Below are 23,325 nucleotides of genomic sequence, written 5' to 3' on the forward strand. Positions count from 1 at the left end.
ACATTAAGAATTATAACATCACAGTGTCTAAACGTTACACCCCTCAAGGATTGAAATATGCACGTTTTACCACATCTTCATGGTAAAAACCATGATTGTATCTAAATCCTGAATTTCAGGTTACTTAGGCAAAAAGATAAAATAAAGTTTTCTCCGGATACTAGTGGCCACAGTTAATATACAGACTTGAAGCTGATGAGGTTCAAAGGGCATAAGATGTTTGTTTCACATCTGCTTTCTTTATTGATTTAGCCAAATTCTTCCTGGACTACACAGTTACCACAATTCACTGAGTTCTCCATGCATTTCACAAAAATCTGTGGTTCACTATTACGCACCAAACTGACAACTCAGGTTTGTATGAAACAGTTTTTGGTGGGGGGGAATATAAAAAAAAATCAATATATTTCAGAACCACTGAATGATAATACATTGCAGAGTGGTGGGAAAGTAAAGATACATCAACAATTAATTAGAGGAAGGACATCGAGTTAGATCCACCAGTCTAAGTCTCCTTGGTTTTAGTCATCTTGGCATTGCTGAGGCCTAACTTAGGAAGGTGCGATGCACATCTTTAAGAAGTATGACATACTAAGGAGTTTGGACTCTCTCAGGGTAAAAATGGGTACTTGTTAGAATTTTTAAAATAATTTTTTAAAAGATAATTCTGATAGTGTTATTAACAGCATATTGCAAAATGTTAACTAGAAACTAGGGAAACCAATAAAATAATTTAAGGTAGTAGGTCTCCAGTAAAACAGCGGCGTAGAGGCTAGGAAAAGATGATGCATTTAAAAGAGGGTCAAAGTTCATAAGCATTCCTTGGCAGGTGGAACTGCAGCCCGAGCTGAGGGGAAAAGGGAAAAGTGGAAGCACTTTTTTGTTCCACAAAAATCTGGAAGCAGATTTTTACCTGAGCACTGGATAAATGTGGTACCATCAACTGACAGGCCGATTATAAGAATGGTAACAGGTTGGGATGGGTTTGCACATGTATTATGTTATTTAAATTGGTCTGACATTAGTACCATTTGTTGCACTATGCCTGTTTCCCTAGCTAGGCTAGAAGGTCCCTAGTTAGACCTCACTTATCATTCATCTTTGTATCTCCATAGTGCCCTGCACATGGCAGGTGCTCAAATAGGGTATCAGATAAGCACCCTGAATATACACAACTGTTCTTGTTATTTTATTAAATAAAAGTTCTATGGCAACTTAATCTTATGAAGTTTAATATTTTAACCATATCAGACTACTTGCTATTCCCTCTTTCACTGAATTTTTCTGCCACTGTGCTTATTTCTTTTATTGCCAATGGTCGGAGGAGTATCTTCCATTACTACTACTGGAATTCCATCCATTCATTAAGGCTGAGCTCAAATGTTATTTTCCCCATAAAATTTTCCCAGGTGACATGTCTTCTTGCTGATAAAGGGAATAGTGACTGATTTGTTACATTTGAGAATAATTGCCATATGCTAGCAAAGTGCCTTATGTGCTTAATATAGACCATTTACTTAATAGCACTGGAGTGCTATTATATGTAAGAAGTTCCACGCCAGAAAGATCTAGAACAGATTCTACCTGTCTTCCTTACCTCTGAAAGGAAGCCAGCAGAACCCAAAATATCTATGGATCCTGAGCGTAAAAATCAGTGAGTCCTTCAGATCAGCTACCAGCATGAGTGACAAGAACAGGCAGGGCTTTAAAAGACAGACTATTCTCAATTCTGGCTTGTAACTGCATAATCTTGGGCAATTTACTCAACTATTTCTGAGCCTGAATTCCTCATCTGTAAGGTTAGGTTGATGGCACTTAACCTTGCAAGATAGTAAAGACTAAACAAAATTACATCTCTACAGTGTATAGCATTCAGCAAATGATCAGTAATCAGTAACTATTTTTATTGTTTGGGGCACAAACTTCAGATCTATGATAATGATAGTAATTTGTAAAAAAGAATCCCAGAACAGAGAAATTTTGAAGGTGGCTAACTTGAACTCTCTACTTGATGTAAAATTTCCCTCAATAAATGTAGTTCCTTCTTCTTTACCTGAATAGGTGAATCAATGACTATAGCTACTTAGCTTTCTAATGCACTTGGTTCAATAATCCAATTTTATAAAAAACTTTGTTACATATAACTTTATTAAGAGGCTGAAATTCTTTAATCCTTAAGTTTATGTATTTTTTTATACTTGACCTTAGCCAAAAGTCTAAGAAGTGACTACGTTTTTTTTTTTTTTTTAAGATTTTATTTATTTTGAGAGCCTGCGTAGGGGGAGGGGTGAAGGGAGAGGGTAATGCAGACTCCCTGCTGAGTGAAGAGCCTGATGTAGTCTCCATCCTGATGTAGTCTCCTGGGATCATGACCTGGGCTGAAGGCAGACACTTAACCGACTGAGCCACCCAGGCACACCAAGTTTATGTACATTTTAAATTAAGATTTTAACACTGTAAGTCCCAACTTTTCAAAATTAGAACAGCTGACTCAATGAAGTATCTGCCTTAGAACTTGCTAAGTAACCCTGCTGCTGAACCACAAACATAGCCAATTTTTTTAATCCTTCCAAAAATATCAGATTACACACAACTATTGGTAAATACTCTTCAAACTAATCACTAGTGGCCAAGAAATCTTAAATAATATCCATCCTAAAACAAGGCAACTTCTACATGGACAATATTACTTACCAAGGGTCTTAATTTCTTTTTTTCTTTTTAAAAATCTATTTATTTATTTGAGAGACAGAGAGAGAGAGATGGGGGTAGGAGGGCAGGGAAAGGGGGCAGAGGAAGAGAGAATCCTCAAGCAGACTCTCAAGTGAGCGTGGGGCCCTATGTAGGGCTGGATCTCAGGACCCTGAGATCATGACCTGGGCAGAAATCAAGAGTCAACAGCTCAACTGACTGAGCCAGTCACATGCCCCAGAAAGGTCTTAATTTCTAAAGAAATTATGAATTATAATTTATGACACATGCTCAAGTAGTTGTAAGGTACAAAAGCCTGAAGCCATTATCTACAGCCACGAATCCAGGTAAAGAACACACAGTTCCTGAAATATACCCGCCCTCCATCAGCTTGAACATTCTCTTATTTTCTGATAATAATCCTTTCTTGTTTCAGTTACTCTCAACTGCTCTGAAGAGAAAGATACACAACATCCCTATCTACCGTAAAGCCCAACTGAGGAGGGAACTATACGACACAGAAGCTTCACAGAGTTCGTCCCAACATGGAACTCAGGTCCTCTCATAAAAACTATGAGAAACTGCTTCAGCTACAACACAGACTGCAGATTATTCTTTGAGAAACATCTGACTTATGTAACAGAAGGGATTTCAAAGAGTGCCAGCTCAGCAGTCTTTCATAAGACTCCATCAATCTCTGCCTTGGTTTTCTCATTGAAAATGGGACTTCGGGGGGGGGGGGGGCGGCTAGGTGGCTCAGTCAGTTAAGCACCTGCCTTAGGCTCAGGTCAGGATTCCAGGTTCCTGGGAATGAGCCTCATATCCGGCTCCCTGATCAGCAGCAAGCCTGCTTCTTTCTCTCCCTCTGCAGCTCCCCCTGCTTGAGCTCTCTCTCTCTCAATACATAAGTAAAATCTAAAAAAAAAAAAAAAAAAAAAAAAAAAAAAAAAAAAGAAAGAAAATGACTTCCCAAACATGCATGTGAGAATTAAGTAAGATAATACATCTGAAAGCACCTGTATAACCGTAAAGTATTTATGAAATACTCGTTCAGCAGAGAATTCGTATTTTTTCCTCATAGGGAAATTCAACTATCAGCATGTAATAATGTAATAAACAAAAGATATTCTTTTGGCTTTAAAAATCCTTTTTTTCTTAAGATAAAATTTATCAATGCATCAAAAAATGTTAAAGTTGAGGACTAAATAATGAAAACACATGTAAGGCAAATCATTCAATGTGAAATTTGTACTATTTTAAATTTCTAGAAACACATTTTTGTTCCTATACTTTCAAACTCGAGGGGAATCAATATTATGAAAAAATTCTCAGAACTCAAGGTCATATGAGTCTCCTGTACCTATAATCATTTATGTGGTTTACACTGGCACATATCCTGACTGAAAGAAAGGTAACAAGCTTTACAAATAACAAGTCAAGCTTCAAGAAACAAAAGAAAATTTTACATCCTATATTTACCCACATTTAGGTTGCTATGGACTCTGTTGGAAACAAAGAATATGACCTGACATTTCTTAAAAATAATCAAAATCACATCCTCTCATTACTATAGAACCAAAATTGGCCATTTCAAAAATTCTCTTCAACCATTTCACTGAAAGCTTTAATTTTGTGTAAGATAAAAAATAATGGTAACTTCTTAAAGAAATCAGTTTCTTTGAACAGTTAGCTCTTCACACCTCTTGAACATTTTTGACTAAATGAAAGGCCGTAGAATGTAGCAAATAAGAAAAAAAATTATCTTTTTCCTACTACATCATTAAAATGTAACAGATAATTTTGTAAATTCTGTATCAGAGAGCGATCAATTAGTTATACCAGAAATGCAAGCACATTTCATAGCTGGAAAAAAAGACAACTTTCTTATTACAGAAAAGGTTATGAATAAACAATTATGTCAGAACCATAATACACAGGCAAAATTTATAAACCTTAAACAGAGACTGCTAATAACACAAAACAGAACTTTTGCTTCCTGAGAGTTCTAAACAGTTCCTGTCTGTTTTGCAATGAGATTTCACCACTTTCACCACAGACAGAAACATAAAATTGTGCAGTGTTTTCTTATTTTTGCTTTCTGGTTACATGTAAAAGAACATTTATTGTTACACAATGAATTACATTTATTGAGTGTTCGCCCTAAGAAAGGCACAGCCTTAATGCTATAGGTGTGTTCTATTTCATTCTCTCTACAACTGTGAGGCAATAAATGGTTAGGTAAGTTACTCGAGTGCATATAAGTAGTAAGTAAAGAGCTAAGATTCAACCACAGCATGTCTGACTCCAAAGACCATGGTCTTTATCACTGCATTAAACCTCTCTGTGACTGGGGCACCTGGGTGGCTCCGTGGGTTAAAGCCTCTGCTTTCAGCTCAGGTCATGGTCCCAGGGTCCTGGGATCGAGCCCCATGTTGGGCTCTCTGCTCAGCGGGGAGCCTGCTTCCCTTTCTCTCTGCCTGCCTCTCTGACTATGTGTGATCTCTGTCAAATAAATAAAAAATCTTAAAAAACAAACAAAAAACCCCAAACCTCTCCGTGACCAAAAAAAAAAAAAAAACAGAAAAAAACAAATACATTAATTTGGTTTTTCTGTGTTAGGTTCTTACATCAAGTAGCTATCTAATTGCACTGTTCTGCTTCAGGAGTTATAACTTTTGTAAACAAACTTATGTAAGCATATAAATATATGTAATATATTTGCAAAAGATAAATACCTGTAGGCAAGTGAATTTTATAATACAGGCAAAAATAAGAACTGAAAAGAACATTCCTGGAGGAATTAGTATCAACACCTGGTAGGGTGCAAATCAATTTTTTCAGATTAAGTCATTTATTATAAACTCTACAAGACAGTGCTTGCCACCTAAAGATATTTCAGCCTTGTAATGCCAGTTTTCCTTCTGTGGAAGGAAGCCAGACAACCAAATAATAAAAAGTCTTAGTTTTCCCTTTTCAGGAGACCAGGGCTACTTCACAATGTCTGGAATTTCGAGGAGTTAGAATACCTAGCTGAGTCAGTAGCTCTCTAGGCCTTCTCTGGTATAACTAATTGTCCTATTTAAAGTATGTACAGATCCAGATTAATTAGTGCACACCATAGCGAAGTGTATCTTGCTCTGAAAGGTATTCCTCCTTTTGTTAACATTTGAAATAAGGATGACATGTTTAAGGTAGGTTCCCCTCCAAAAAATAAACCAAAAACCCCAACCCCTATTTCTAAAAGCCAGCTTAATATATGCAAAACTGAGCTTTTTAAATACTGCCTGTAAGCAATGTCACAAGACCCTCCTTTCCCAAGACCCCAGGTGAAGGCAGTCACCACCGTCAGGCCCTTGCCCCATGCCACCGTGGTGCTGTTTGGCAAGCCGGACAGATGTCTGCAGCAACGGCTAACGTTTGCCGAGTGCTCTGTGCCAGGACCTGCGGCATGTGCTTTACAGGCCCGTCACCTGCACAGCACCCCCGCGAGGGAAGCGGGCACGGTCATGACACCGATTTTATGGGTGAGAAAACAGGGGGCCGGGAGTCGAAGTGACCCACTCGAAGGCACACGGAGCGAGCCGGCCAGGCTGAACGCGCTCGGGTCTGACTCCAACACCGACGGTTCGGACTTCTCCAAACTGTTCCTAAGGAAAAAGGGGAGTCGGTCCCCAGGCCCTTGGCCCTCCATCACCCCTCATCCACACACACAATGTGAGGTCTCCAAGCAAGCCTTCGCCTTTTACAGTTTTTACAAAGAGCGGAATGAAGAGCGGCGGCGGGAGGAGAGGACAAGGGCCGGCGTGGAGCAGAGAAAGCGCGAGGCGAGGGCCAAGAGCCTGTGAGTAAAACCGACGCGAACTGAGCCAGAGACCTAAATACTTTACAACTAAAGTCGCACGAAACCAAGAAACCGAAAACGAAGTCGGCGCGGGGCTGAGACGTCCGCCCGGCGCGGGGGCAGCGGAAGCCGTCACGCCCCGCGTTCGCCTTCCCACGGCCACGGAGGGCACCGAGCCCACACGCGCGAGCTGAAGGGCGAAGCCAGCGCCGACCTGCAGCTGCGGCTCCCCGGGGAAGTGCACGCAGCTCCCACGCCCCCCTCGCTGCCCCGTGGGGAAAACGCCTCAGACGCCGGAAGGGCCTGCGCAGAGACGGGGCTGACGGTCCCGGTCCCCGCCGTCGGGAGACTCGGTCACACCCGCTCCCGGGTGAAAGCCGCACGCCGGGGAGCGCCTCGCCGGCTGCGGGGACAAGCCTTGGCGCGCGGAGGGCCGGCTGCTGCGACTCGACCGCCCCGCCCGCCGCCCGCACCCAAGTTTGTGCCAAGTCACGGCGCGCGCTATCGGCCCCGGGCCCGCCACCCCCACCGCGCCCGCCCGCCGGCTTCTGGCACTCATCGGCCGCCGGGCCGCGCCCGCCTCACCTGCCCAGCTCCCGGCCGGGGCTCAGGCTGTAGCCGTCCTGGAAGGGCTCGGTGCGCACGGCGGTGCGGATCTCCGTCAGCAGCCCGCGGGCCTGAGGTGGGGGCGGCGGCCGGCGCGGCGCGCCCAGACTCCTGCCCGCCCGGCCCGACCCGGAGGCGGCGGCCGAGGGGGAGCCGCGGCTGCCGGGCTTCTCCAGGGGGATCATGGTGGACCGGCACGCTTCCTTTTCGGCCGCCCCGCTCGCTCCCGGCTGCCCGCGGGTAACGGTCCCACCTGCAGCCGCCTCGCGCGGACCCAAGAGCCTCCAGGCAGCCGCTCTCCCCCCGGTCAGCGCGCTTTAAGGGCGGCCCGCGGACTCCCGGCGTCCTGCCCACGTCCCGCCCCGCCCCCTGCCCCGCCCCCTCGCCCCGCCCCTCGCCGGCCCGCGCGGAGTCGGGAGCGCAGGGTAACTCACGCGCTCCCTCTGCAGCCGAGACGGAGAGAGTGCAGCCTGGGGGGCCGCTCCGGCCTGGGGGAGAAGAAAAGCAGAACTACCCTTCCGAAGGGAGGGCTCCCGGCCGCAGCCAGTTACACACCTGTTGAACATCTGAGTGCTCCAAAACTTGATCCCTCCGTCAGTGAAAGGCATAAGTGTTGCCAGCTGGCGCTTTACCTTGGGCGTGGGGCGTGGGGGGGCGGGTTGTTATGAGACTCTGAGCCGGGCTGCTGTACAGCACGGGGAGTTGACCAGGGCACCTGGTTCCTTCATACACTGGGAGGAAATCTGGAAGCAGAAGTTGAGTAAATATTATTAACCCCTTACTCTAGCCCTGTGCAATACGCAGTATTATACGTCTGTAGTCTTCTCTGTATTTAACATGGTGCTCTCGTCTGGTATTTTTCTAAATATTAGGCTTTTTTTTTTTTTTTAATGGACTTTAGGGGCGTCTGGGTGACTCGGTGGGTTAAAGCCTCTGCCTTCCGCTCAGGTCATGATCCTAGGGTGCTGGGATCGAGCCCTACATCGGGCTCTCTGCTCGGCGGGGAGCCTGCTTCCTCCTCTCTCTGCCTGCCTCTCTGCCTACTTGTGATCTCTGTCTGTCAAATAAGTAAATTAAAAAAAAAATTAAAAATGGACTTTATTTTTTATTTTAGAGAAATTTTAGGTTCACAGCAAAACTACATGAAAGGTAGAGACACCTTCTCCCTCCCTCATCTGGTCTGTTCTTAATTGAATTAAAATAGACATACAATATTGTATTAGTTTCAGGTGTACAAGATAATAAGTATATTTTTATACATTATGAAATGATCAGCATTATAGGTCTAGTTGCCATCTATCTATACAAAGTTATTACAATATTATTCACTATGTTCCCTATGTTGTGCATTACATCCTCATGACTTATTTATTATTATTATTTTTAAAGATTTTATTTATTTATTTAACAGACAGAGATCACAAGTAGGCAGAGAGGCAGGCAGAGAGTGGGGGGGAAGCAGGCTCCCTGCCGAGCAGAGAGCCTGATGCGGGGCTGGATCCCAGGACCCTGGGATCATGATCTGCGCCAAAGGCAGAGGCTTAACCCACTGAGCCACCCAGGTGCCCCTTATTTATTTTTAACTAGAACTTAGTGCCTCTTAATCCCCTACAGGTATTTTGGCCCTCCTCTATCTGCCTCCCCTCTGGCAACCATCTGTTTGTTCTCTGTATCTATAGATCTATAAGGCTGTTTATGTTTTGTTTTGTCTTGTTTTTAGATTTCATATATAAGTGAAATTATATGGTATTTGTCTTTCTCTGACCTATTTCACTTAACATAATACCCTCTAGGTCCATCCATGTTCTTGAAAATGGCTAGATTTAATTCTTTTTAAGGGCTGAGTGATATTCCATATATAGTCACTGAATCTTCTGCATGAATTTGCATTCCAACCAATAGTGCACACCCTCACCAACACTTGTTATTTCTTTGATAACAGCCATCCTAACAGCTTGGGGGTGGCTATCTCTTGATTGTTTGGACTCCCATCTCACTGATGACTAGTGATGCTGAACATCTTTCATATGTATGTTGACCATCTCTGTGTCTTCTTTGAAAAAATGTCTATTCAGGTCCTCTGCCCATTTTTTTAAATGGGGTTGTTTGCTTTTTGTTATTGAGTTCCATGAGTTCTTTATATATTTCGGGTATCAACCCTTTATCAGGTATATGATTTGCAAGTACCTTCTCCCATTTGGTAGGTTATATTTTGTTTTATTGGTGGTTTCCTTCACTGTGCCAAAACTTTAGTCTGAGGCAGGCCCATTTGCTTATTTTGGGGTTTTTTGCCCTTGCCTGAAGAGACATCAAAAAAATATTGAGTGATAAAGAGCTTACTGCCTGTGTTTTCTTCTAGGATTTTTAAGGTTTCAGGCCTACATTTAAGTTTTTAATCCTCTTTGAGTTTATTTTTGAACATGATATAAGAATGTGGTCCAGTTTTATTCTTTTGCATGTAGCTGCCCAGTTTTCCCAAACTGCTTTTTATTTTATTTTTTTAGATTTTATTTATTGTACACAGAGAGAGAGAGAGAGGACAAGCAGGCAGAGCTGCAGGCAGAGGGAGAGGGAGAAGCAGGCTCCTCTGAGCAGAGAACCTGAAGTGGGGCTCAATTCCAGAACCCTGAGATCATGACTTGAGCCAAAGGTAGTTGCTCAACCAGCGGAGCCCCCCAGGTGCCGCTCCCAAACTGCTTTTAAAAGATACTATCTTTTCCACATTGTATGTTCTTGCCTCCTTTGTTACAGATTGGCCATATATAAGCATGGGGTTATTTCTGGACTCCCTACTCTGTTCTATTGATCTGTGTGTCTGTTTTTGTGCAAGTAACATACTGTATTGATTACTATAGCTTTGTAGTATAGTTTTATCTGGAAGCATGATACCTGCAACTTTGTTCTTTCTCAAGATTGCTTTGCTGTTCTGGGTCTCGGGCAGTTCCATACCAATGTTAGGATTATTTGTTCCAGTTCTGTGAAAAATACTATTGGTATTTTGGTAGGAATTGCATTGAATCTGTAGATTGCTTTGAGTAGTATGGGCATTGAAATAATACTAATTCTTCCATCCTGTGAGTATGGCATGTCTTTTCATTTATTTGTGTCATCCTCAGTTTCTTTCAGTGATGTCTCATAATTTTCAGCATATAGATCTTTCACTTCATTTGTTAAACTTACTCCTAGGTTGGGCACCTGGGTAGGCTCAGTTGGTTGAACATCTGACTCTTGGTTTCAGCTCGGGGCATATTCTCAAGGTCATGAGATCAAACCCCCAAGATTAAACCCCATGTCTGACTCCATGATCAGCACAGAGTCTTCTTGTCCCTCTCCCTTTACTCCTCTCCCCACTCATGCGCTCTCTCTCTGTCAAATAAGTAAGTAAGTAAGTAAATAAACAAAATCTTAAAAAAAAATTCCTGAGTATTTCATTGTTTGATGCAATTTTTTCTTAATTTCTTCTTCTGATAATTTGTTATCTGTGTACAGAAATGCAACAGATTTCTGCATATTAATTTTGTATCTTGCAACATTACTGAATTCATTTGTTCTAATAGCTTTTTGGTGGAAGCTTTAGGGTTTTCTGTATATAATATCATGTCATCTGCAAATCGTGACGGTTTTACTTCTTCCTTTCCAATTTGGATGTTTTTATTTGTTTTTCTTGCCTAATTGCTGCGGTGAGGACTTCCAATACTATGTTGACTAAAAGTGGGGAGAGTGGCCATCCTTGTCTTCTTCCTGATCTAAGAGGAAACCTTTTAGCTTTTTGTGTCGATTATGATGTCAGCCGTGGGTTTGTCATATATGGCCTTTGTTACGTTGAAGTACATTTCCTGTACACAAACTTTGTTCAGAATTTTTCTTGTCAAATACCTTTTCCTGACTCTATTATGATAATCATGTGATTTTTTTTCTCCTTCATTTTGTTGATGTGGTATATCACATTTGTTTGCAGATATTAAACTATCCTTGCCTCCCTGGATGAATCCCATTTGATGATGGTGTATGATCCTTTTAATGCATTGTTGAATTTAGTGTGCTATTCTGGGTGTTCTCTGGTTCCATACAAATATTAGGATTATTTGTTCCAGCTCTGTGAAGAATGCTGATAGTACTCTGATAGGGAATGCATTGAGTGTATAAATTGCTTTGGGTAGCATGGACATTTTACCAATATTTGTTCTTCCAATCCATGAGCATTGAGCATTTTTCCATTTTTTGTGTCTTCTACAATTTCTTTCATAAGTGTTCTATAGTTTTCAGAGTACAAAACCTTTACTTTGGTTAGGTTTATTTCTAGGTATCTTATGAGTTTTGGTGCAATTGTAAATGGGATCAATTCCTCGATTTCTCTTTTTTCTGCCTCATTATTATTATATAGCAATACACCTGACTTCTGTGCATTGATTTTATATGCTGTGACTTCACTGAATTCCTGTATCAGTTCTAGCGATTTTTTTGCTGGAGTCTTTTGGGTTTTCTACACAGAGTTTCAAGTCATTTATGAAGAGTGAAAGTTGGACTTCTTCCTTGCCATTTGGATGCATTTATTTCTTTTTGATGTCTGATTGCTGAGGCTAGCACTTCTAGTACTATGTCGAACAGCAGTGGTGATAGTGGACATCCCTGTCATGTCTGACCTTAAGGGGAAACGCTCTGTTTTTCCCCACCGAAGATTATATTCCCTGTGGGTTTTCCGTATATAGCTTTTATGATATTGAGGGATGTACCCTCTACCCCTACACTGCGGAGAGTTTTAATCACGGAAGGATGGTGTATTTTGTCAAATGCTTTTACTGCATCAATTGAGAGGATCATATGGTTCTTTTCCTTTGTTCTATTAATGTATTGTATCACACTGGTTGATTTGCAGATATTGAACCACCCTTGCAGCCCAGGAATAAATCCCACTTGGTCACGGTAAATAATCCTTTTAATGTACTGTTGGATCCTAGTAAGGTAGCATCTTGGTGAGACTTTTTGTATCCTGGTTTATCTGGGATATTGGTCTGTAGTTCTCCTTTCTAGTGGGGCCTTTGTCTGATTTTGGGATCAGTGTAATTCTGGCCTCATAGAATGAGTTGTAAAGTTTTCCTTCCATTTCTATTTTTTGAAACAGCTTCAGAAGAATAGGTATTAGTTCTTCTTTAAGTGTTTGGTGGAATTCTGCCGGGAAGCCGTCAGCCCTGGGCTCTTGTTTGTTAGGAGATTTTTGATGACTGCTTCAGTTCCCTTGCTGGTTATGGGCCTGTTCAGGTTTTCTATTTCTTCCTGTTTCAAATTTGGTAGTTTACAAAGTTTCTACGAATGCTTCCATTTTCTTCCAGATTGCCTAAATTATTGGCAAATAATTGCTCATAATATTCTCTTATAATTGTATTTTTTTGGTGTTGGTTGTGATCTTTCCTCTTTCATTCATGATTTTATTTATTTGGATCTTTTCTCTTCTCTTTTTGATAAGCCTGGCCAGGGGTTTTTGTCTTTATCGCTGAAATTTGCAAGCTTCACTATTATATGTTGAGGTGTTGACCTGGTTTTACTGATTTTGAGGGGGGCTCTTTGTGCCTCTTGGACTTGAATGCTTGTTTCTTCCCCCAGATTAGGGAAGTTCTCAGCTATAATTTGTTCAAATAAACCTTCTGCCCCTCTGTTATCAGGGTATCATTTTGCTTTCCGGCACTGCTGATTTCTCAAGTCTCCCTTGGTGATGCAGTAGCCTTTTTTTTTTCCCGGCTTCTTATTTTCCATCCTTTTACATCACTGACTCTCTCTTCTGTCTCATTTATCCTTTCTGCTAGAGCTTCCATTTTTTACTACATCTCAGTAATGGCCCTGCCCTGCCTGTCCCCCAAAAGTAGGGCATGGAGCTCCACACAGAGCTCCACGTGGTTCCTGCCCCTGTGGTGAAGGTGAGGAGACTGGAGGGGCAGGCCTGGTCCACCAGACGTCCTTGGCCTGGTGCCTCCCTGCCAGGCTCGTTTAAGTTGCTCTGGATTACACTATGTGGCGCTGTTTTGCTCCCTCAATGCTTTCAACACCAATAGGGGGGATAAAAATGGCGGCGCCCAGATCTCTAGCCCCAGAGCTGAAATTCTTCAGTGATCTCTGACAGAAAAGCAGTCAACCCCTCTCGTCCCTCTATTTTCCATTGGAACTCTGTGTTCATTCAGCCTGTGACCCAGTGTTTTCATCTCAGGCATTGGACCCAGTTTTGAGTCTCAAGACTTTACAGACTCCTGGGATGTGCACCCACACTGTTCCTCCGCGGCGAGGGAGGGAGGTCTCCCCACCCTGCCTTTTGTTGGGCCCCTGTCAGGAAAGTAGTTGCGTGACCATACAGCGGTTATCAGTTTATGGCAACATCAAGCAAAAATTACAACTTCCCCGCTCCGATGCCCGGGAACCCTACCACACTCAGGCACCCCCATTCTTTTAGTGGCCCCAGGGATCCTGAGACTACACTGTCCCACCTGGGATTCTGGCCTGCTTCACCACCTGAGCACCTTTAAGCCAGGGACATCCTCTACTGTGGCAGGCTTCTAAAAGTTCTGATTTGGGGATGCTTACAATACTTTGCAGTGACCTCCTTAAGCGGGTTCCCTCCCTCTGCCATATCCTCTGGTAGATCACCCCGACTCATGTCTCTGCACCACCTACCTTCCAAAAAGTGGTGGCTTTTCTATTTGTAGAATTGCAGCATTTCTTTTCTCAGATCTCTGATTGATTTCACAGGTGTTCAGAATGATTTGATCATTATCTTGCTGAATTTCAGGGGCCAGAGGAAATCAGGGTCCCCTGTTCCTCCACCATCTTAACTCAAGAAGCAGACTCTTCATTATGGGAAACAAGCTGATGGTTACCAGAGGGGAAGGGGCTGGAGGGTGGGTTAAATAGATGATGGGGTTGAAGGAGTGCACTTGTGATGAACACCGGGTATCGAAATGCAAGTGTTGAATTGTTACATTGCACACCTGAAGCTGATGTAACACTGTATGTTAACCGACTGCGATCAGAACCTGAAGAAAATAAGACATTGTTACTCCCCCACGACTCTACAAGTAGTTTCTACTATTTACAGTTCTGAGATCTGAAGACACAATGTTAAAAAAGAAGATTAATACACTTGCTTATAAAATCATTTCTGTTGATATATCCAGGAAATGAGAGGAGAATAAAGGTCAGTCTTTTTTTTTTTTTTTAAGATTTTATTTTTTTTATTTGTCAGAGAAAGAGAGAGAGCACAAGCAAGGGGAGTGGCAGGCAGAGGGAGAAGCAGACTCCCTGCTGATCGAGGAGCCCAATGCAGGTCTCGATCCTAATGCCGTATGGTACTATACACGTATTTTTTCTTAGGATTTTCTTAAAAACATGTTCCTGTCTCTAGCTTACTTTATTGTGAGAATAGAGTATGTAATACATATACAAAATATGTGTTAATTGACTGTTTATATTATTGGTAAGGTTTTTGGTCTGTAGCAGGCTATTAGTAGTGAAGTTTTGGGGGCGTCAAAAGTTATATATAGATGTTCAACTGCATGAGGAGTCAGCACCCCAAGCCTGGTATTGTTCAAGGGTCAACTGTACAAGACAATGTCAGTAGAGACAAGTAGTATGAAAAAACATGAAGCAAAAATAGGATGTAGGGAGGGACTGGGGGCCCTATTTCAGAAGGATTGCCAGGAGATATCTTTGTGAGAAGGTGACATAGAGAGACCTAAATAAAGACAGGAAGGGAATCTTGCAGACGTGCAGAAGAAGAGCATTTCAAGCAGAGGAAATCATGACTGCAAATGCTCTCAGGGGAAAAGGAGTCTGGGGTGTGTGGCTAGGAGAGAGAGGTAAGAGATCAGAGGTAACTCAGGGAGAACCATGTAGGGATTTGAAGAATGATGGGAAACCGCTGAAGGATTGAAACTGGAGAGTGACATGCTTTAACACACGTCTTATAATGATGATTTGGCTGCGGTGTAGAGGACAGATTGTAGCATTGTGACCTGGATCGAGGACAGCTGGCTAGGAGACTGTGACAGTCAGATCGGTGCGCAATTACTGTGGCTCAGACAAGGGACATGGCGACGGGATTGACGAAAAGGTCCAACAGGAATTGCTGGCGGATTGGATGAAGAGTTTAGGAGAAGGATCTCTTTCTGCAGTTTCTTTTGAGTCTTGGGTCGGAAACGGGTGCGGCTCCATGATGGAAGGAACCAGTGCTTTCGGAAGGTCACCGAGCTGAGGAGTCTTCTACTTTGTTCTCATGCATTTCAGTTTATCTCGGCTCTTTATTCTAGTTCCCTCCTGCTTATTGTCTGGCTTTTCCTCCGATTCAGGTCAGCCACTAGCTGCACAGCTTCCACGAATTTATTCCTCAGCTCCCACAGCTGTGTAAGGTCCATCTCTGTAATAAATTCCTTATTCTGGATCAGAGTGGCTGTACTTTCCTGATCAAAACCCTGACTGATACACATATGAATTATTAGCCCACTGAATAGAGATGTTCATTGGCCAGTGGAATATGTAAGTATAAGAGATGTTTTTGCTATTTCCATGAGTTAGGGATAACTCATGTTCTGTTATTATCCCATGGTAAATAATTTTTTTAAGCATTGGCTTTTAAGTATGTTGCATTGTGGTCAGAGAATGTGGGGCTATCATTTCTTTGGCATTTATTGAGACATTGTAGTTTTTTTTTTTTTTTTTTTTTTTTTACTGTTTCACATGCTTGGGAAGAATGCATATTCTCTCTGTGTTGGGTAAAGGATCTTATGGGTATCCACATAGTAGGTGAATGTAGATATTCATAGAAACCTGAATAACTCTTAATAACCAAGAGAGTAGAATTTTAGGTGAATATTGATGGGCACTAAAAAGTTCATTACATATTTGTAAAAGAAACAAGCCACCAAGGAGACCTAACAATCATAAACTTATATACACGTCATACATAGTCTCAAAATAAATGAACTATAAATTCAAAGAATTTTGGTTTATAATTATGCAAATTGGTAACAAGAAGTAATTTCAATCCAAATCATATTTATGTATATGTATGTGTTGCTATGCCACTGAAACAAATTATATTTACTATGACAAACAAATTTAAAAAACATTTATTAAACACCTATAAGTCTATTTTTTTGAAAGTTGAAGTTCAACATTCTTAGGGTAGAAGTTCAGCATTTGTGCATTCTTATCTCAACCTGAACTTGAATTTATAAAATGAAAACTAACAGAGCATTTATTTATTTTTACTATGCAATTAAAATAAAGGTACATTTTGTAAACACATATATATGAGAAATATAGATTCACTTATTTTAGAAGGCACGTCTTTCAAGTGCTGTGAGCTGCTATACATTTTCATACAAGTTAAATACTTAAAGAATTCAAGAGGCTTGTTCTGGGGGAAAAAAAAAAAAGGAAAAAAATCTCAGTATTGTCCTTTTCAAGCCTGCCTTTCTAGGCCTATAATCTCTGTTTCTGATTTATGTATTTTATCATTTCCTTGTCTGTTTGGACATTTCAAAGTACTTACCTTGTACTTCTCTTAGATTGTGGTATATTTCGAGTTTCCCCTGTTCATTCTATCTGTGGATTTTCTTTTCTGGCACTGGAGTTCTTCATGAATTTTATAATTTTTTGTTGATGAGCTCATGTAAATATGACAATTTCTCTTCTGTCTTCAGTCTCATTATTAATTTAAACAGTGGCTACCATGCATAGTGGATGCACTCATACCATTAAACTAAAATTTCTGTGCTTGGTTTCAAAAGTTATCCCGGAAAGGAAAAGATGCCTAATGGTCTTTGAACTGGTTATGCACTTGCCATGACAATAGTGTATAACAATCACAAAATATCACTGGCATATAACTATGAACTTATATTTCACATTTCTGGGATCAGCTGGAATTTGGCTTACATGGCTTTCATAATCTTGGCTGTGTTTACTCAAATACCTGGGGGGTCATCTGGCTGTTGATTGACTGAGCCTGGTCTCATCACTGCTCCCCACGTGTGCGTCCTCTTTATACCAGACCTCTGCTTCCATGACAGTTGAGTATAAAGAGAGAGAGAGGTTAAGCTCAACTGTGCAAGTAATTTACATGCTTCTGGGCTTGGCTCCCTATAAGAGGTGACTGGGTATGGCTAATAGGAAGGGAGGAAGAACTGAGGCCATTTAATGCAATCTATCACAATCTTAGAAAAGAGACACTCTCGATTATCATTTAATTTTTCCTACTAAAGTAATAAAAGAAGAGTGGTTCTTTTTATAAACGACAAATGTAAAAGTTTAGATATGATAAAAGTCATGATCCCCTTTTTATTACATTAAAAAATTAATAGGGAGGGGCGCCTGGGTGGCTCAGTGGGTTAAAGCCTCTGCCTTCGGCTCAGGTCATGATCCCAGGGTCCTGGGATCGAGCCCCGCATCGAGCCCCGCATTGGGCGCTCTGCTCAGCAGGGAGCCTGCTTCCTCTGTCTCTCTCTGCCTGCCTCTCTGCCTACTTGTGATCTCTGTCTGTCAAATAAATAATAAAATCTTTAAAAAAAAAAGTAATAGGGACTACGTAACTATAAAGGAAAAAAGAAAACTGTAAGATATACCCTTTGGAAAAAGATGGAAAGAAATACAAATTCTTTTTTTTTTTAATTTCTTTTTTTAAGATTTTATTCATTTATTTGAGTGAGAGAGAGAGAGAGAGCATGAGAGGAAAGAGACAGGGGGAGAAGCAGACTCCCTGGCGAGCAGAGAGCCTGATGTGGGACTCGATCCCGGGACTCTAGGATCATGACCTGAGCCGAAGGCAGTCGCCCAACCAACTGAGCCACCCAGGCGCCCCAAGAAATACAAATTCTTGAGTATTTATAAGATGATTAATTTCAACACATTTTGACATTAATTCACTCAGCAATTCCAAGCATTAAAATAAATCTCTTTCCAGCACTCATCTCCCAGGTCCTCAAGGTATGAAGTTTCTTTCTTTCTTTCTTTTTAAAATTTTATTTATTTATTTGACAGAGAGACACAACGGGAGAGGAAACACAAGCAGGGTGAGTGGGGAGGGAGAAATAGGCCACCTGCCAAGCAGGGAGCCTGATGTCAGATTCGATCCCAGGACCCTGGGACCGTGACCTGAGCCAAAGGCAGACAGACGCTTAACGACTAAGCTACCCAGGCGCCCTAGTTATGAAGGTTCTTAGGCTGATTTGGTCATTTCTCATCCCTTCTCTGTTACTGTTTCATTCCTGCCTGTCTTTCCTCTCCAATGGACCCAATGGCTCTTGTTTTCTTTTCCCCATAGCATTTTGCTTATTTATTATTGTTTTTTAAATGACATCATACCTTACTCAGGAGCTGGGGTGGGGTTGCAGCGGGAGGGACTTTTCATATCAAAAACAGGGGTCAAATCTCACATGAAGCAGAAGAATGAATTGTGTATTGCTAGACCATGAACTCCTTGAGGCAAATATTACCATTTCCCCCCTGTACCCAGCCCAGTATTCAATAAATGGTTAATTCTAGGAAGATAGTATGCGGTGGTGGTTGAGTGTTTGGCCTCTGGAAGGAGCCCAGCCTCTCATTCAGATCTTGGCTATATCATTTGCTTTGGGCAAATTAATTGGCTTCTCTATGTTTCAGGTTTTTTTCAGCTTAAGATAGGGATATGAGTTATCTCATAGGGTTATACATGAAAAGCACACATTAGTTCTTAAGTAGTGAAAAAATTTATTGTGATCACAGTCATTTTCATTAATCCACTGGATTAAATAGATGCCACAGGGGCACCTGGGTGGCTCAGTGGGTTAGAGCCTCTGCCTTCAGCTCAGGTCATGATCCCGGGGTCCTGGGATCGAACCCTGCATCAGGCTCTCTGCTCAGCAGGGAGCCTGCTTCCCCCCATCTCTCTGCTTCCCTCTCTGCCTACTTGTGATCTCTGTCAAATAAATAAATAAAATCTTAAAAAAAGATGCCACAATATTAATTATTGATTTATATACTAAACTATTTTAAAAAGTAGTAAACTTACAGGCAATGTTTTTTATTCTTTCTGTGATTTTTATAAGAGCAATAAAAGAGCCTGGTGAACAGTGTGGTTCTAAATATAAGTTAGGTTTTATTATTATTACTATTACTGTTGGGGCTGATGACATGCAGCAGGAAGGAGGATAGTATGGGATTGGATTGTGTCCCCCATAAATAATACTTTGGAGTCCTAACTCCTAGTACCTCAGAACGTGGACTTATTTGAAGTTAGGGTCTTTACAGAAGTAACCAAGTTAAAATGAGGTCATAGAGTGGGCCCTAATCCACTATGACTTGCTGTCCTTATAAAAAGGGGAAATTTGGACACACAAACACACACACACACACACACACACACACACACACACGTCACACGAAAATGAAGGCTGGGGTCTGTAAGCCTAGGAAAGCCAAGGATGGCCAGCAAATCCCTGCAGGCTAGGAGAGCGGGATGGAACGGATCCTCTCTCAGAGGGACTCAACTCCACCATCACCTTCATCTTAGACTTTCAGCCCGGGGTTAGGCCAGTTTTTGGTCCTTTGCTACAGCAGCCCCAGCAAAGTCATATGGAGGGTCTGTAGCCGTAGGCAGCCCGCATCCTTCTTTGGTGAGTTCACACTGACTGGATTCCTGGCATACCCCATGGCGTGCCAGATGGATAACCGCCTCCCTCTCCCACCCTCCTGGCCAATTTCTTCATGGTTATACCAGGTCTGGGAGCTCAGGACCCCAAGGGATATTTTGCGACAGGGCATACCTTTAGCCCTCAAGATAAAGCCTGGTGGCCTTGAGCAAATCATCTCTCCTGGCCCCAGATTCTTTACCTCCAAGAGAAAATTTGTCAGACAGGAGTGTCCAAGTGTCTCTCCCCAGCCAAAATTGTAATGATTTCTGCAGCAGTGATAAAGGTTAGCCTGACCTTCCATAACTCTCTCTTCATTTATTCTGTTAGAGAACTGTCCTCTATAAACTGGGCTTTAAGATATTTGTGCTTTTTTTTTTTTCCGCAGTTGTCAGCACAGCGTGTCAGAAAAGCATGGCCATGAAACTGGGGAGATCTGAAATCTAATCTTGATTTCAGAATAATGATCAGATTAAAATATCAAATAATATCATCTACTGTCTGCAAATTAGGGTTTAGGCTAATTTTTTTCTTATGCCTTAAGAGAAAAATTTTCAGTTAGAATGAATCTAAAGTAACCCAGAATGTGCATAAAAGTGCAATATTGAGGCTTCTCAGGACTATTGGTCTCTCAGTCCTACCCATACTATCTGATTTTTTTTTTTCCCCTCAAAGAATAACTCAGCTTCTGACTGCCCAGTGACAGCCACACGCTTTGTCTTTTACAGACTCCCAAGACCATGGCGATATTGGGAGCTCCGGTACGTGCCACTGGACACAACATTTTTGCCTACTGCTCTTTTCTGAGGGTCACCCTGGGTGTTGGGCTGTAGCCTGGAGTCTTTGTGGAAGCATCTCCACATGCAGGGATGTAATAAACCCATGTGCGCCTGGTTCAACATGAAGGACACTCACAAGCACGGCCCACGTGGCTCGTGTGCTGTCCTAACAGGCATACAGAAGGAACTCGTTACAAAACCTGTTCCATTATTCATGGATTTGTGAACACGTACTCTGCTCTTTTTGGTAAGTAATTTTTCCAGGGGCGGTTCATCACAGCAGCTGACAGCCTTCCGTGCTGTTTTACTGCTTACATCCAGCGAGAGCCTGGGCGTGACACAAATTGTTATGCATTACCCTAGACTTCCGCTTGCAATAAGGAGGACACACGGTGCCATACCAAAGTGAATTTATTGACATTCCTTGAAGGTGATATGATGGAAGAGAAAGCTCGGCCTGAGTATCACGTGACATTTTTCTTGTTGATGGGAGCAAAAGCAGCCCCGCTACGTGGACTTCTCCTGCTACTGACTAGAACAAAGACTTTTAACAAAACCGTTATAGACATTTCCTTAGGTAAATTGGAAGCTGCAGGAAGTAGGCTAATGGAACAAGATTTACTCTAGATACTACCTCTAGGCACCTTTTTTTCTACGAGAACAAAGGGACTACATGTCACTAACAGGAAAATAACAGTTTCTCTTTTCAACCGTATGATGGGTAGAATATCCATCCCAGATTTTTATGATATAGTATTGCAGTAGTTTTAATACTGGACACAGAAGTACATAATAATAATAATAATAATAATAATAAAGCACCACATTTTTTATGTAAAGTTCTAACTACTTTCATTTGAAAGTGTTTCATCTTGACTGGGAAAACGTTAGTGGCAATTGAGAAGTTTTTTGAACCCAAATTTTGGACACATGGTTTGACACATGGACTGACAAATACCATAGATGTAACGTTAGAATTGTTCTGGAAATTCTGGCTTATCAACTTGCCATACAAAGATACTTACCACTAATAGACATATGGTCATGTATTAAAAGAGAAAAAAGATTTAGAAGTCTGCCGAAGGATCCTTTTTCTCTTTTTCTCAATTTCCTCATTGCCCTTTAAACAATTGTGCTACGATGGTAATAAAAAAAGTTCTCACAACTGCTGCCAACTTACATACGCAGGAAGCTATAAAGAACTCCTGACCTAGCAGAGGCAGTTTCTGTCATCATATGATACAATAAAATGTCATATCCATGAAATTATAATACTTCATAGCGTTTTACAAGTATCTTTCTACTTGAAATGTAAGTTTTCTCTTATTTATTGTTGTTTATTCCCCAATCAAGCGTAATATACTCTTACCAGAACTAGCTCTAAAAGGTCTTGTTTTAGGGGAATGGTGGTTTATAAGTGATTAATATTATAATATGCCTCCATGGAGAAAACTCATACTTCAAATTAAAAAAAAAATACAGTGGTAACAAACAGATCTGCCTCGCTGGTTGTGTCATATGATTGGGGGAGGTTCACACCTCCAGCTGGTGGAATTAATAGCATAATTATACACCCACGATTTTCATGTATTCTAGCCTCATATATTAGTGAATAATAGCTAAAGAAACGTCACTTGGAACATAGAGAAATCATAGGATCTTTCCATAACAACTGTATGTACTGCTCTGTTCTTTGTTTACCTTCCTTCAGGATTCTACGCAAGGCTGTAATAGAATCTGGGACCCTGTTAAGCAAACTTTGCATCCTTTCAGCTGACTTGGACATCAGTACTTCTTTTTGGAATTTTTCTGGGATACATTTAGAGTCAGGGCATCGGGGCGGGAGGAGAGGGAATAGGAAGAAGGAAAACTTAGCTGAAAAACCATTCATGCCCAAGGTATCTACCTCTATATATTTCCTAGGATACCTTGTTCCTTCTGTGTATGGGTAGAATGGGTATCAAGTCATCTAATTAATATGTGAATTAGATATTTGTGTAAATTGCAAAGCTCCCCAGGAGCCTGTTCTGTCTTTTGAACACCTTCCTCCCTTGCCAATGCCTAACAAATAAGGTAAGTACTAAAAAAAGAATCACGTGATTGAATTAAGAGTATTTACACATGGATAACACCAAGTTCTAAACATGAAAGATGCTCCCTATACTAGAGACGCTGTTCAAAGAGGTAAAATGGTGAGATGATGTGCATTATTCTATCGATAATAGCTCCATTGGAACCCATAACTTTTCAGGTATGGAAATGTGTACTGACTTTTACAGATCCCCCAAATTTATGTTATGTGATTTACACATTCCATCTTATCTTGGTAAATATTCTTTTCAGACAACAACAGAAAGCTAAACTTCTGTAACATATTATTTCCTGATTGACTATGGATACACAGCAGCCAGGGGTGCTGGGCATTATAAAGAATTCCTACTAAAAGAAGTTTCATTTTGGAGCCCAGGAAACACAATGTAGTGCCTGGACACACACTGATACCATGAGCACAAGGCATGGCTTCCTGCCGGATTAACTCTGTCTTACATTTCTCACATTTCTCACACTTCTCCCTTGTTTAATATATTAGAAGTAACAATGTGACATCTCAACAGTGGGGGAGGGGCCTTAAGCTCTTCTTTTCCCAGTGAAGAAAAACACTTTCACTTATGACATATTTCAGACAACATGGATAACAAGGTTAGAAAAATAGAAATGACCATTAAGTTTGGGCTTATTCCAAATGTAATCAAGAGGT

The 23,325-nt window shown here is 41.5% G+C and overlaps 1 protein-coding gene across 2 annotated transcripts in view; it reads right to left on the bottom strand.

The window, feature by feature from the left end:
* STK17A (serine/threonine kinase 17a) overlaps positions 1-7,426 on the bottom strand; it is a 40,452-nt gene extending 33,026 nt beyond the window's left edge. For both annotated transcript variants that reach the window (XM_080819044.1, XM_080819045.1), the window contains exon 1: positions 7,118-7,426. In XM_080819044.1, the coding sequence (XP_080675170.1) occupies positions 7,118-7,323 (206 nt within the window). In that variant the 5' untranslated portion in view covers positions 7,324-7,426. The remainder of the gene's footprint in view (positions 1-7,117) is intronic.
* Positions 7,427-23,325: the final 15,899 nt, after the last annotated feature.

Source organism: Martes martes, assembly GCF_963455335.1.
Source record: "Martes martes genome assembly, chromosome: 11".
Taxonomy (NCBI): domain Eukaryota; kingdom Metazoa; phylum Chordata; class Mammalia; order Carnivora; family Mustelidae; genus Martes; species Martes martes.